Source organism: Lipophrys pholis (assembly GCF_963383615.2).
Source record: "Lipophrys pholis genome assembly, chromosome: 19".
Lineage (NCBI taxonomy): Eukaryota > Metazoa > Chordata > Actinopteri > Blenniiformes > Blenniidae > Lipophrys > Lipophrys pholis.
Window position 1 is genome coordinate 19,377,871 of NC_137647.1, and position 15,755 is coordinate 19,393,625.

Below are 15,755 nucleotides of genomic sequence, written 5' to 3' on the forward strand. Positions count from 1 at the left end.
AAATATAGAAAAAATAAAAAAAATACATGCGCAAATGCATTGGAATACAAAGAAATATACACGAGTACACCCACATGCAGAGGGACGGCATTACCATGACACTCCAGGGACCCGAGTCAGCGTTTGAGTGACACTGTGATGAATGACCGTGGGGAGGATTGTGGGGACGCACGAGTCGGTGTGATGTGACTGATGGAACTGGAGCAGAGCCCTGTACTGAGAGGAAACGGCAACACCGTGCACGTTTCCACCTATATGCATGCATTACGTCGCCTCGCCTCATTTTCAGCATTTCACAAAACGTGCCATCTGCTCACCCCATTGATTTATTTTCATTCGCGTGCGGCGCCGCAACCCGCCTGACATGATTCTCTCTAAATAAGCACTTTGGTTCACTTGGATTTCAAGGATGCCCAAAAAGGAGGGCACATCACATGCCAAATTCAGCATCCCCGCTTTCCAAACAAAGCCAGTGAACAATACAAAAAGCCCGTTTTCGCTCCATTTCTTTCCCCACAGCGAGGACGCCGAGTGCTCACAGTTGAGACCCGATCCCAGTTTGAAAGGTGCGACTGTGGCGTTGATTGGATGAAAAGCAGCAACAATCAGCTTCTGAGCTCGGATTGCAAAAAACACAAACAAACAAACGTGAAAGAAATTGTGAAAGTATGATGCTAATGTACTTTTAATGCATTGAATCACAAAGACGCGTACATATTGTCTTTTCACCCAAAGACGCGACAAAAACAATCTTCAGTCTCGAGTGCCGATTCCCTGGGAACTGCCGTTAGAAATAAACAAAATGAGTTATTGATGTTTTGAGCTGAAAAAAAACCCCCAGAAATTGCTCAGTGTTCAGATGCAAGCATCTCAGGTAATTTAGGTACAGCGACACTATTACTTTCTACTGCGAAAACACACATAAAAGAAGAGAAACACCCCTCTGGAGCCATGCATATATAATTCTACGTTTCGAGCTGAATTTGATGCCATAGCTCCGTGCGTTGCCATGTTTCACCACCCATGACCAATGTAATAGATTGTGGAAATGCCTGTGGGAAAAGGTGAAATAATGTTGCTTCCAGTTCTTCTGGGAGAAGACGCAAACGCTGCAAACAATCACAAGGACGAAGCGTTTCCTCAGCGGTCGGTGGGTTGAAGCAGTGCCGGCCAAACTTCAGCGATGTAGTCGTGACAGTCTTTCTCCTGTCATGACATGTAGATTTATTGTGTTTTTAACAAATGTGGTTTTAGAGAGGGGGAAATATAATGATAATATACCAAATAAGGAAAGTCCATGAAAGTGGTTAAACCTTGACATGCAGACAGACGGGTTGATTAGTTACATGACTGCCTTTATATGCCTTCGATTTAGGTATAAGTATATTATGCAACTTTATATTAATTTGAATATCTTTTTAAAGAACCTGAAGAAGGTTAATAAAGATAATGAAGAACGATAGTTAACTCTTCTTCATGGTGCAAATTCCAGTGACATGCCACCAATCAAAGTCCTCTAAATGTGGGATGATGCACGTTTCTTGCAGTCGTTTGCATATTCACCCTTACAGTTGTGGCTACTCTTACTACGACGCTGAAATCCTTTCTACATAAATCAGCTACAGCCGTCACTTTTATTGGAAAATTTTCAATGTTCTCCTTGTCATTTTCGCATTTTACAAAGTCATCCTGCAGACTGGAAAACATCAAGCTGTGTGTTTAACACCGAGGTGCATTGTCACCCCAAACTAAATATTGTTCCCTGAAGCGAGTCTACGTCATATGAACATTTCTTTCAGCCACATCACCGAGCGGTGATGCCGGTGTGAGCAGATTGCGTGTCATGTACATGTGTATTAATGGGCTTCCCATTGCCTGTGTTTGTTTTGCCGGGTGCGATTAGAGGCATGATTAAATGCTGATTGATCACACTGACACGGCGCATCAGCGTCTGCCAGAGTGAATCAGCTCAGTCGGCCTCTCCTTGCAGTGCCTATGTGCTCCAGTGATATATATCTATTTATTTATATATAAATACCCCCCTCCTATCACACTCCCAGCCTTAATGTGAAACCTGATAGCAGCCAGACCCCTGGGCTCTGTATCACAGTGCTGCTAATTGGCCACTTGTCTATTCCTCTGACCGGAGCGGCTCTGCCAGTGTAATAGTGCTGGCTGTTTACATGATCAGCAATTAGCCATTACATGCAACCTGTGGCCCGAGCACTTCACCGCTCCACTATTGCAGGCCTCGGCTTGTCAGTCACCCTCCAGTGGGGCAATTCTGTGCTGACTATCTGCCCTTCTCGGCTGTTCCTCTCCAACCACATTTGATCAGTTTCACATCTCGGCGTTTGAAAGCACAATGCAGCTTCACTTAATCACTGGTGTGGCCTTACTATGGCATTTAGACATTCACCCGGCAGGCATGATGTCTCAGTCTCTTAAAAAGTCATGAAAGAAGCACCAGTGCCACCCACAAGCCCGCCACTTTTAACCGCCCCCCCCCCCCCCCTCCTCCACCCCCCCGGGGGAGGCAGCAGCAACCTGTGCTACTTAACCAGCTTGAAGCAGAATCTGGAGTGCAGCCACAGACAGACAGCTCGGTGTGGATGGTGCCTGTGCGGTCGACGCCGCAGCTGTCTGCAGTGGCGGATTACCGCCGTCTGATGATACAGCGTGCAAGCGCAGTGGCTCGGCTCGGGGGAGCGGTAATATTCCCTATAGAGTTCCCCCCTCGTCTTCAAACAACGGAGCTGAAAATGAGTTGCACAGTAATTAATCAAACGGCGGAGGTATTTGGAGTGCGTCACGTTGCCAGTTTGCTTCCTGCCGAGAGAAACAGGAGACTTTCATCGGTATCCCGAGTGTTTGCTCGTCGAAGAGGCCACGCGCTCCTTCGCGTTGTGCAGAACCATCCAAAACATGTGAAATGAAGAGTATAAATGTTTCAAAACTAGGCTTTCATGGCGTTAGCTGACCGTGTGATATGATGTGATAATGTTCATACGATTCAGGATAAAAGGCTGACATTTGCTCTTCAGAATAATGACGTTCTTTCTTCATGCTCCACGCATTTGTGTCGACAACTTTAACCATCGGCGCCTCAGAAGGGGAAGCGCACAATTTTTGTGATTTAATTGCGTTTATCTTTTGTTTAAAAATTCTGCCATTTTTGCAAATTTGCAAACCATGACTGCAACGTGCATGGAAACAATTTCCTTTTTTTCATAGATATATTGTGCAATAGGTTTAACTCTAACTTTTTGTTGCACTGACATGAGACACCTATTTATCTGTTTACTGTATATGTTTTTATTGTGCCTATTTTATGTTGCTTTTCTATTCTATTCCATATTACTTTAAATTTTATGCTTTACATATTTATGTTTTGGCTTTGACTGGCCGTCGAGTATGGAATTTCATACATGCATGCACGTGTGGTTTCATTCCAAAATAACAAAACAAGAGAACCAAATCGTTTCGCGGTGTGGTCACTAATATTTATCCCCATTTTATGTCAAGATAACCATCTTCTTCCCCTTTTCTCTCCAAACGGCTGTAAATCATTCCTCTGCTTCAGTATGCACAGCCTGTTGAGTTAATAAACATCTTCATTCGCTTGAGTTTGGATCAGAACTTTTTTGAGAAGCAGTGGAGTGCAGTCCTCATTCATAGGTGTTGCCCCTGATTATCATAGCTTCATCCTGTTTTTTAAGACGTGTCGGCTTCGTAAAATACCTGCATGTAGAGCCAAATCCCAGCTTTTTTTTTTTCCGAAGCCATAATTATAACTGTCTTTTTTCAAAGAGGAAAGCAGCGGTACATTGCAGTAGATAAATGGACGATATTTTGATATTCGAGCAGAAAATATTTATTCAACTTTCTGCTTGATTGATGAATCATTGAATAATTGCTGCTCGGCGTTATACAGTGATCTCCTGCTTTCAGTTGCAGCTTCAATGCTGTTGATTCATCATATAGCTGCCGATTAAAAACTGTTCCTGCTCCGCCATTATAAATACTGTTATTTTGAGTTGCAAATCCTGTTTGCAAGACGCAACATGTGAGGCTGGCGAGGGAGAATCGGTGGCAGCGTGGGACTTGGAGTCACGGTTGGAGATGTGAGCTGGTCTTGGCAGTCGCAGGGAGAAAGAGAGGGAGAAGAGGAAGCTGAAAGAAAAGAGCAGTATGGCCCATTCCCTGAGCAGCGTGACTGGAGACGTACTTCATCATGGCCACAGGAGGAGGAGGGTGAGATGGAGTGCGTGTGCGGCTTCGCCTCAACCCCGCTGCAGGGCGTGTTTATGTTTTCATGTGTGTGAGCCTGCGCTGTCACAAGCAGTCAGTCTTGTTGCTCCCGCACGAGTCCGCGTTGCAGCCGCTTGATGCATTAGACATCAGCTGCTTTTAGCAGATATTGACTAATGGTTACGAAATCAAAAGTCAAGTGGCTAGTTAACGCGACTCCCCCGGGCCCGTTTGGACGCTGCCGGGTGAAAATTGAATTGCCGTCTGCGTCAGTAGTTAACCTCAGAGTCAGCCTGTCATACACGCGGTATTGATCGGTTTGGGAATGGCTCTTCTTCACCTGGTGGGTCGAGGTGAGAAAGTCAATGTCGTCTATTCACGGAGTAGATAGTCAGTTTGTCTAAATATGATTAATAAGCATGGTTACAATACAGGATGTTGGTATACTCGGGTTCAAAATTTGAAAAGTTTAATATTTTTCCCCGTCCGGTTGCGAGCCAGCCCGTGGACCTTATGTTTGACACCCCTGGTTTAAAGTATCGATGCACCTGAAATAGGACCCCCTAACCAGTGTGTTCCGCTTCCACTCCCGCCAGTGCAATCACTTTATTTTACATCCAGAGCCTCACCTTCAGACCAGAAATGTAAGTGGTTCCCCGTGCCTGAGATTTCCATCATTTTCTCGCTGCTCCCTGCAGTATCTTGACTGTTTGTGAAGTCTGTGACACCGTCAGGTTCCTCGATAAACGATCAAAATAACTTTTCCTCGAAATATTGTTTACTCGGTACATAGCCTGACTTCGTCTGCACCACTGGAGAAAAAAGACAACCTCGAAACCAGTTGCTTGGAAGTTCACTACACGACAAGATTATGATAAAGGTGCTTGACTGGAAACCCACATGCGACTAAACAGCATTTTCAAGTTTTGTACATTTTGACTGATAAAAAAAACTAAACTTTTCTATTTTCAGTACTAGTTTTTTTTGTGTGTGGAAAAACCAAGTTGTTGGTAATGCCTTCTTTCGTTGTTGTAGATAAATGCAAGTACATCGAACGGGCATATATGTAGTATTTCCTCCAGTTTGGTCCTTTTTATTTAATTTGACTACGTGTAAAAACCACCCGGGGATTTACAGTCCAGCCAACAGAGTTTATTCAAAGTTCTCTTCTGCTTTTCACTCAATAAAATCCAATCCATTTTAAAAACTCACCACACATCAGTAAAAGCGGACATTTGCAAAAACATTGTTCAAATTTCCAGGTGGACTCTGTCAATTTTTGCTTATTTACATTTGACTTGAATAAATTTTAGCAAAACCGATATAAATACATTTCTAAAGCTTAATATGATGTAAAATGTAATTCAAGCATTTAGTCTGAAAAACAAGTTGTAGTGCAAATGCTTATAACAATATAGAATCATTGTTCCTGCCATCCCATAAAGATCTTTGCACAAACAGCCTTTTTATTTAAAACTGTTCAAAATCTGGAATCCGCTTCCAGTCTGTAGTTGTCTGTTGATTGGAACACCTTTTCTTGAAACTGGAACAAACACATTATGGAAAACCAGCCGTGTCAGCATTTTTCCATTTAAATTGCCCATTGTGTTGTTTGTTTAATGTAGTAGCATACGATTTTCTGTATTTTGTGTGAATTTTTGGAAACTAGGTGATGAATTGTAATGGTTATTGGGAATGTTGATAATGTATTAATAATGCTACTGTAGGCTTTATTTGTAAAGTGTATCGTGATGTTGTGTGTCTGTCTGGGGAATGTAGATGGAAACGAGCAACAGCTCAATCTGGTACAAAGCATTTTTTTTTTTAAGATTAGTGTGTTTTGTACATGGTCCCAGACGTATAAACAAACTAAACTAAAGTAAAGCTTTTAATGATTTTTTTTCAGTTTCCAAGTATTTTTAAATGTGGATATCAGTATGTCTGGCGCTCCACAGAGATTCCTGATCGGCTTCAGAAGCGACGTATCGTTCGTCTCGTATCGATTCTTCTGTTAAACTATTGATTTTAGTTTGCAGGAAGAATTTTTAAAAACTATTTCACATCTTTATTGGTGTTGAAACACTTGAGTTGAAGTATCAGACCTGCCTTTACCTTTATTAGTAAAGTTATTTATCATCATTTCAGTAAAGGTTGTAATAATGTAAAAATGATGAGAAATCTGTGGTCACATTGCACCAAAACATTGCTCATATACATAAGTGTATTATGAGTTAGTCTTATTATAAGTTCACCCACGGCTGACCTGCTTAACTTCCAAAACGACATCAAATTGGATGATGGGTTAATCACCTAGTAAGCCGCTGGTTCGCGATAAAGACATTTTGGCTTCGCGTTCGTCTTTATATGGTCTGTTTACGCTCGTGAGGGTCGTGTGTCGTTAGATGCAGCTCACCCTGCGCCATACCGTCAAGAAAAGAAGGCAAGTTGTTCATAATGTGGAGTTACTTCAGTGTGGGGCGGTGAATCTGAAAACAGCAAAGTGGCAGTTTGAGTGTTTGAAGAAGCACTCAGGACCGTGAGAGAGTACATGAATGAAAACTAAGCTCACAATCAGGTTTTTCTTTCGTTTTTGTTATCCTCTTCTAGTAGTCGTGGGACTCACCCGGGTGTTTGTGTTTTCACGTGCATCGATCAGACGCGTGCCTGAACACCTGACGTGATGCTGCTCATCCATCACTCGTCCTCCGCATGATCTGCATAATTTCCTACTTGGGCGACACGAGCGCGCTCGACATCCAGCCTTCCCGCGGCGTAAATGCTGGTAAAAGACGACGCCTCCGCAGGGCGACGCGCCTCGAACGGCTCGCCGGGTTTTTTCTATCGAGACGGTGGCCCAACATGTGAACTCACGCTGTTGGTAGTGATACTACTGCTCATGCACTCGTTCTCTCCCCGTGTTTTTCCACTATTACCTTTCATGTCTCAGACCTTCTCTCTCCCCTCCATAACTTACCACGTAGTGTCTGAGCCAGATGTGGGATTTGCAGACCTGAGCGGCTGGTGCTCGGGGGGGGGGGGGGGGGGGGAGACCCACATGCACTCCTTAAACAGGCCGACAGACTCTTTCATACTCCCTTTTTGTCCACCCGTCTCTCTCTCTTTAATCTCCGTAAGCTGCCCAGGAGCTCTTTTGATCTGGGGGTTCGCGCTCACCTCAGAGGTTGCTGCGTCTGCTTGCTGAGGGAAAGCCATTTCGGCTGCGATTTAATGGAAAGTGACCACTTTTAAATTTGATTCCCAGTTATGTTAAGTCCCAGCCGCTTTCATCACCTTCGGTATACGTTAAAACATGAAGTCCTTCCCTGCACTAAGTGTGGATTTAACCAAAACAAAACACCCCACATCAGGTCAAAGATTTGAAATATTGGAATGACAGGTCGGGCTGATTCTGTCTGATGCCGCTTTGGTAGAAAAGTCTGAGGAGTATTTAAAGAATTCCTGTAATTTGAAACACAGACGTACCTTCTCCCACAGCGTGACGTCTCGGTGAGCTAAGAATGGCTCAATAAAATTTGATAAAATGTCAAGACATCCCATCAACGTCTCCCTGCCTGCAGGCATACAACTGCTGTCCTCCTGGAAGGGATTTCGTATCAGTGTCAGGACAATGTGCGCTCTTTTTGTCAAAATGACGCTTGCGTGCAGGACAGCATGACTGAAAATCACAAGCATTAGCCTCAAGAGGCCAACCTGGGATTGATTCTGTCATATTTCGTGGTCGGACCAGACTTTTGCTTTTTCGCCGTATTGAGGTGTATCCTCCCCTGAAGAAAGAGGTCAAGCTCGATGGTCGATAGACTTCAGTGTGACTTGATTTTCAATTCGTGCACACACACACACACACACACACACACACACACACACACACACACACACACACACACACACACACACACACACACACACACACACACACACACACACACACACACACAGTCTTTTTAAAAGTCCCAAAATGTCAGTCTAGGTATGAGATGGTCAAGGTTGAACAACCAAGGTGAGAAATTGTTCTCAGGGTTTTGTGGAAACATTAACAGCCAAAAGTTTTAGTTAATAGACTAAAAACAGCTTTATCAAATGCCTTGAGTTGTGCAGGTGGGCTAAATATCTTAAAATGAGCTGGAAATGGGAAAATGGGTGAAAGATGGTCCAAAAATTGGAACATGGGCGAAAGAAAATGGGTTAAAAATGGCTTCGAAGATGAATGATTTTGTTAAAAAATCGTTTAAAGTTTAACGAATCGACTAAAAATGGCTTAATTGAAAAAAAATGTTGGGTTAAAACCAGCTTTAAGTTTGGTAAATGGACAAAATATGGATTCAAAATGGGCTTAACGTGGAGAAAGTAGACTAAATTTGGTTAATTGTTGTATAAAGAATGGCTTAAAGGTCAGCAAATGTTGACCCCAGATGAATGCTGATGTTGCTCTACAATGGCTCGCTGTGTAAATAAGCAGCTCTTTCCTGGGATGATTTGAATTCAGAATATACAGTATACTGAATTCCCTGATGCTGCTTTCAGTAAAAATACTCCCTTCCTAAATGTGTATACTTCGCAGTGAATGTTTGGCATAAAATTGGCTTTGAATCTGCCTCATTTACTTCTACTTCATTTACTTCAAGTACACTTGCTTCAGTGCCTTGTATTAAAGCACATGGAGGAATCATCACTCTCAAAATTGAGCATTTGGTCAGAGAAATGTAATCTACTCAGAAATGCTGATTTACCTAAAACACATTTCTCTCTCTCTTCTCTCCTGTCGCTGAATCTCAAACATTAGTGTTGGAGAAAATTCCCTTTTCTGTCGTTCTGCTTCTTACTCGTGTTGCGAGTGATTGACCCCGAAAACTTGTTTACTGAACTTTTAAAAAAAATTAAAACTTCATTCAACTGAGACCCGGTAATGTCTCGTTCCCAGCTGCTTCCACTGCCCTTTTTTTTTTTTTTTTTTTTTTTTGTTGCCGGTTTGGCAACAGCCGTGCGAAGGAAATAAAGCATGAACGACATGTTTGTCGGTGTAATTAGCAGCAGCTGAATGAACGGACCATGTGTCATTGTGTCGTTAGTCGGCTCTCCGCAGACCTCATCTGCCGGTGTTCGGCCCTTTAGAGGCAAACGACGCATATTGCGTTGCCACGGGAACGCCACTAATAAACAACACAAGTCGATGGCTCCGGCTGCACACAGTGCAGCCTCCCTCTTCTTCACAAATAGCTCGGGCGGTGACGACTCTGGACTTTGCCCGTCAAACAATTCTTGAGTTGTGCGATAGCGGACAAATCTCAGATGTCATTTGATATGCTGAAACTTCCCTGACCTTCCGCGCACTGTGGAACGGTGTTCAGGCAGTATTCAGCCTGTCCTCAGAGAGCTCATTTGGATGAATATTTTACCAGTCCTAATCTTTAATTTTTTCTTCTACCACTGTGAGCCTTTACTAGCATATCTTTTTACTATTGTGAAAGGATTTTTTGGTAGAGAATATTAATACGATTCTCTTTTGCCCTGCAGATTACAAGTAATCGAGCAGCTGTGCGACAGAAAATGTGCAAATACAAACGTGTTAACTTGCTTATCCCACTTTATTCTGTTCCACCTTGTACTTTTCTGTCTTTTTTTTTGTTTTGTTTTTTTTCCACCTCCGTCTCAGTTGGATAATAAGTTTGTGTTCTTTACTTTCTCTCGTTCAAGCATTCACACTCGGCTCTGCTTTGGCAGTCGCCGCCTCGCTTTCCCTCGCCATTCATTATTCAAGGAGCAGTTGCTTGGATGTCCACAGATCTGGAACCGGGCTCCGTCCTCAAGCGCCACGCGCGGCACTGCGGGTGCGACTGGCACCATTAGGGACCCTCTCTATTGTGTCACGCCGCAACATTACCGCCCCCACCGGGGGCAGCGACAACCGGCCGGCAGTCTGGACGTGGGGAACACGTCTCCGGCTCGTTGGGGAGAGATTTAGGAGAAGGGGCGGCGTGAGCCGAGTTCGCGGGGCCGTGGCGCGGTGTGCTGGGAAATGGCCGCCGACACCCAAGGTGGTGTCGTGTCACTCCGCGCACAGTGCCTGCAGGATTCCGGCTGGCGGCGCCACTGTCCGTTTACACGACAACAGCGCTCGTAGCCTCTGAAAACCTGGCTCCCTAGTGGATCTTATCAAAACGGCGTCTGTGGAAATGGGTGGAAACCACAGCTTTTCTGAAATGCTGCTACTGTGCAGTTGTAGTGAATACATATATATATATAAACAATAACAAGGTTTGCCTCCAGTGTCATGACTCTCAGTCCACATTCTCCTGGGACTTTGTGGTTTTATAGTTGTGTCACCGTGATAGCGATCCAACCTGTTGTGTGGAGTTTCATTAGAAAAACAACCAACAGCGCCAACTCGTGGCCCAGCATACTCACTATAAGCAGCATTTCTACCGTCTCCGTTTGAACGGACGTCGGTTTCAAAGCGCGGTTGTGTAAAGGTGGCCTTAAAGTCAGGAGTATTGACTTAAAAGTTAGTGCTTTTAGTAATTTTCACTGATATTTTCACTGGATATTGTTGCCCCAAAACATCCCAAAAATCCAAACAAAATCATAATGAATATCTATCTATCTATCTATCTATCTATCTATCTATCTATCTATCTATCTATCTATCTATCTATCTATCTATCTATCTATCTATCTATCTATCTATCTATCTATCTATCTATCTATCTATCTATCTATCTATCTATCTATCTATCTATCTATCTATCTATCTATCTTCCACAATTTTGTTATTGTTTCCTGTCGGCCAATTAAGCGTGAAATCAGAACCTCAGTTGGTCCTCGGGTCATCGTTTGGACACATCTTTGATTGACCGTATTACCGAGTGATTACAGACATCTGATGCACTTTGAATGTTATGTAATTTTTACACTACAGATGCAAAAATATTAAACTAATGAAGCATTTGAATAATCATTCTGGATGTAATTGCATCCTAGCCAACTAAAGGGGAAAAAAAGCACCATCATCACTTCTCACAGCAGAGTCTTCAAAGTTTATTTTCTTATTTCTCACCTCAGGCCCCAGAATTAAAAAAATAAATAAATGAAAAAATCCTCATTCATTTGAATGAAGCAGCAGTCGGCTGAGAGACGCTGCTGATGCGGAGGGACACACATCGGAACATTTCACAGCTACGTTGGAGAAATAAAGAAAAGCCATCAATAATGAATGAATGAAAAATAATAGCAGTAAAATGCACTCGGCTGTCGGTCTGTTCTATTCTCTTCCAAAAAAGAGCAACCCTGCACAAAACATTACCTCCATGTTGAAAGCGGCTGTGTTGCATTATTCTGATAGATGCTTCTCCTGTTTTGTCCACCCTCTTCTCATATCAATCGCTGAACGCTAAATAATGCAGCACTGACTGCTTTGGTAACGTAACAAAAATCCTCTCCCTCAGTCACACTTATTTACCGAAGCTGCGAGCAGAGAAAACCACAACTTTCACACATGACGTTCGCAGGTTCTCACACATGTGACTCACTCCGTGCGACGCACGTCTTCCGTGAACTGTCGCAGGTAACACACAGAAACAGGAAGCCGCAGACACACTAAAGCACCGCTGGATCTTTTTTTTTTTTGTTCTTCTCTCCACGCTGTTGTCTGATCCTCACGTCTCGCCAAAGGATGCGAACGCTTTGCATTCTAGTCCGAAGCAACAGGTGAAATGTCCCCCAGTCAGTTCATCTGCAGGGCAGCTGCCTGACGTCAGAGCTGCCGCTGTTCTGAAGTCGTGGTGATACCCCGAGGTGAAAACTAAATAACTAAATAAATAAATGAAATATTTAATGCTCGGGGACCACAAGTCCATTAAGCTTCAGGGTGTGTGGATGTCACAAAACCTCTGCATGTGTTTTTTTTTTTTTTTAGGACCAGAACAATGAAATAACATGTTTTGCACATTTTGTTTGTGAAGCAGGACTCATTGAAGATTGGGGGGGGGGGGGGGGGGGGGGGTTCAGGGCAGGAATAGGAAAACAGGCTTTTTCAGAGCAGAAATTTCCTCCTGATTAATAATAAAAAATTTTAAATATATAAGTTGACTTGTTTTTTTGTTATTAAAGGGATGCCCTGAGCGCATCAGCAGTGTTGAAAAGAACCGCACGGAAAGAACCGGATTCCTAAACCGAAAAGGTGATTGCCTTCCAGTTTCTCTCTGTTTTTGCTTTGTTTTAGCTGTTTTAGCTCCTATTAGCACCTGTTTAGCCATGGCTTCCCCCTCCTCTCCTCCTATTTTTTCCTGCTCCAAATGTCAGATGTTTAGCTACACCTCGACCTCAGTTACTGACACAGGGACCTGTGAAAAGTGTAGCTTTATTGTAGCACTTGAGGCGAGGCTGAGTCAGCTTGAGGAACGTCTCCTCTCTGTCGAGCTTAGGGCTAGCCCTGTAGCTAGTAAACAGCCGCCAGGTTTAGCTGGAGGGGAGCGTTCTAGCTTAGCAGCGCAGGTAGCTGCTAACTTTAACCCCCCCTCAGTGGCCCCCGAGCAGCCGGGGGAACAGGGCGGTTGGGTGACTGCCAGGGGTAAACGTAGCAGCAAGAAGTCTACCGGACACCCCCGCTACACCCCGCAGGCCTCCGTCAGTGTCTCCAATATGTTTGCCCCACTCAGCAGCACGCTGGCTGAGAAGGACACGCTGGTTATTGGCTCCTCAATAGTGAGACACGTTAACCTAGGACAACCAGCGGCCACAGTTAGCTGCCTGCCTGGGGCCAGAGCAGGCGACATTGAGTCCCAGCTAAAGCTAATGACCAAGAATAAACGGAGATTTAAACGGATTGTAATCCACTGCGGTGGAAACGACGTTCGCCTGAAGAAGTCTGAGGTCCTCAAAGCTAACGTAGAGTCAGTGTGCACATACGCGCGGACCATTTCAGACGAAGTAGTTTTCTCTGGCCCCCTCCCAAACCTCATCAGTGACGAGATGTTTAGCCGCACGTCATCTTTTAACCGCTGGCTGTCAGGGTGGTGTCCCAGTAACTCGGTAGGCTTCATTAATAATTGGAAGTCCTTCTGGGGCAAGCCTGGTCTCATCAGGAGGGACGGCATCCATCCCACGTTGGATGGAGCATACCTCTTATCTAGAAACATAGTTAAAAGATTAGCTCCTCCATCCTGACGCACCAGAGTGGGGACCAGGCAACAGAGTCGCAGTCCTACACGCCTCTCTGAGTTTCCCTCTGGGCAGTCACCAACCATAGCTAACTTAGTTAAACATCCCATAGAGACTGTGTCTATCCCTCGGACCACCACAAGTATAAAACTATCTAAACCTAGGAAAATAACTTCTAATGACTACAAAAACTTCATCCGTATCAAGTGTGAAACTAGACAAAATCAAGACAAAAAAATTAAATGTGGTTTCCTAAACATTAGATCTTTATCATCCAAAGCTCTTCTAGTCAATGATCTGATAACCGAACACAACATTGATCTCTTTGGATTAACAGAAACCTGGCTACGTAAAGATGAGTATGTTAGTCTAAATGAAGCCTCCCCTCCAAGTCATATTAACACTCAAATAGCTCGTGAAAGTGGTCGAGGAGGGGGCGTGGCAGCCATCTTTAACTCTCAGTTACTAATTAACATGAACCCAAAACCCAACTTTAGTTCTTTTGAGAGTCTGAGCGTGACCATGCGACACCCGTCAAATAAAATAGTAAACTCTGTAGAATTTGTAATCATTTATCGTCCTCCTGGACCTTATTCAACTTTTCTAACTGAATTCTCTGAATTTTTGTCAGATCTAGCCCTGACTAAAGATAAGGTTATCATGGTAGGAGACTTCAATGTTCATGTTGACGTAGAAAATGATAGTTTCAGTGCCAGCTTTAAATCTACACTTGACTCTCTAGGTTTCTCTCAGGTAGTAGACGGGCCTACCCATAAACATCTACACACCTTAGACCTTATTCTAACTTATGGTTTGAATATAGAGCATCTGACCATCTCTCCTCACAATGATTTCCTGTCAGATCACTTCTTAATAACCTTTGACTTTGTTCTAAATAGTTATAAACCTCCGGCTAAAGCCGTGTTAACCAGGTCTCTCTCTGATAACATAGTAACTAAATTCAAGGAAAGAATTCCCTCTGCTATAGAATCAGTAGTGAATCTTCCTGACCCGTATACTGTTGCTAGCTCAGACATTGAATACCTAACAAACAGTCTGACAGATATGCTAAAAACAACGCTAGACGACATAGCTCCTCAAAAAATGAAAATGAAAAAACAGGAAAAGTCATCCCCATGGTTTAACTCATCAACCCGCGAGCTTAAACAACGCTCCCGTAGATTAGAAAGAACTTGGCGTTCAACAAAAACAGACCTAGATTATATAGCCTGGAAGGATAGCTTCAAAACTTATAAGAAAGCTCTGAGTAGAAGTAGAACTAATTACTACTCATCCTTAATAGAGGAAAACAAAAACAACCCTCGGTTTCTTTTCAGTACTGTAGCCAAACTGACCAAGAACCAAAATAGTGTTGAGCCCACCATTCCTAACAATATATGTAGTGAGGACTTCATGAAGTTCTTTCAAAATAAAATTACAACGCTTAGGGATAACATCCATCAAACCCTACCGTCCGTTAGCCCCATAACAGAGGAACTGGTTAAACCTAACACTCATCTGGAATGCTTTCAGCAAATACAACTAGTCCAACTAAATTCCCTTATTTCTTCTGCTAAACCAACTACTAGCCTGTTGGACCCAATTCCTACTAGAATTCTGAAAGAGGCACTGCCACTAATTAATAATTCTATACTCGCAATTATTAACCAGTCTCTATCAATAGGCTATGTGCCCCAATCCTTTAAACTAGCAGTTATTAAACCTCTCATTAAGAAGCCAAACTTAGACACAAGCCTTCTCTCAAACTACAGGCCCATCTCCAACCTTCCTTTCCTGTCAAAGGTTCTGGAGAAAGTAGTCGCTAAACAACTCAATGATTATCTGCACGAGAATAATCTGTTAGAGGACCTTCAGTCCGGCTTCAGAATGAACCACAGTACAGAGACTGCACTGCTAAAAGTTACTAATGATCTTCTAACGGCCTCAGATAGAGGTCTTCTATCGGTTTTAGTTCTTCTGGACCTTAGTGCCGCATTTGATACTGTCGATCATAATATACTTTTAAGGAGATTAGAAGATGCCGTCGGCATTAAAAACTTAGCCTTAAACTGGTTTAAATCATATTTATCTGACCGGTTTCAATTTGTTCATGTAAATAACAAATCTTCAATGCATGAACGGGTCCGGTGTGGAGTACCACAAGGCTCCGTCCTCGGACCGATATTGTTTAATCTCTATATGTTGCCACTCGGAAATATAATTAGGAAACACAGCATTAACTTTCATTGTTATGCAGATGATACTCAGCTATATTTATCAATTAAAGCCAATCAGGCCGACCAACTTGTTAAACTAGAGTCCTGCCTCAG

The 15,755-nt window shown here is 43.3% G+C and overlaps 1 protein-coding gene across 2 annotated transcripts in view; it reads left to right on the top strand.

Moving 5' to 3' along the window:
• The window catches only part of asic2 (acid-sensing (proton-gated) ion channel 2), a 450,674-nt gene that overhangs the window by 4,581 nt on the left and 430,338 nt on the right, over positions 1-15,755 (top strand). The window contains exon 3 of one of the 2 annotated variants that reach the window (XM_080488571.1): positions 12,376-14,524. The exons of the other annotated variant lie outside the window; for it this stretch is intronic. Within the exon in view, the coding sequence (XP_080344697.1) occupies positions 12,376-13,431 (1,056 nt within the window). The 3' untranslated portion in view covers positions 13,432-14,524. Of the gene's footprint in view, positions 1-12,375; positions 14,525-15,755 lie in introns of those variants that run through there. 2 annotated transcript variants of the gene reach the window in all.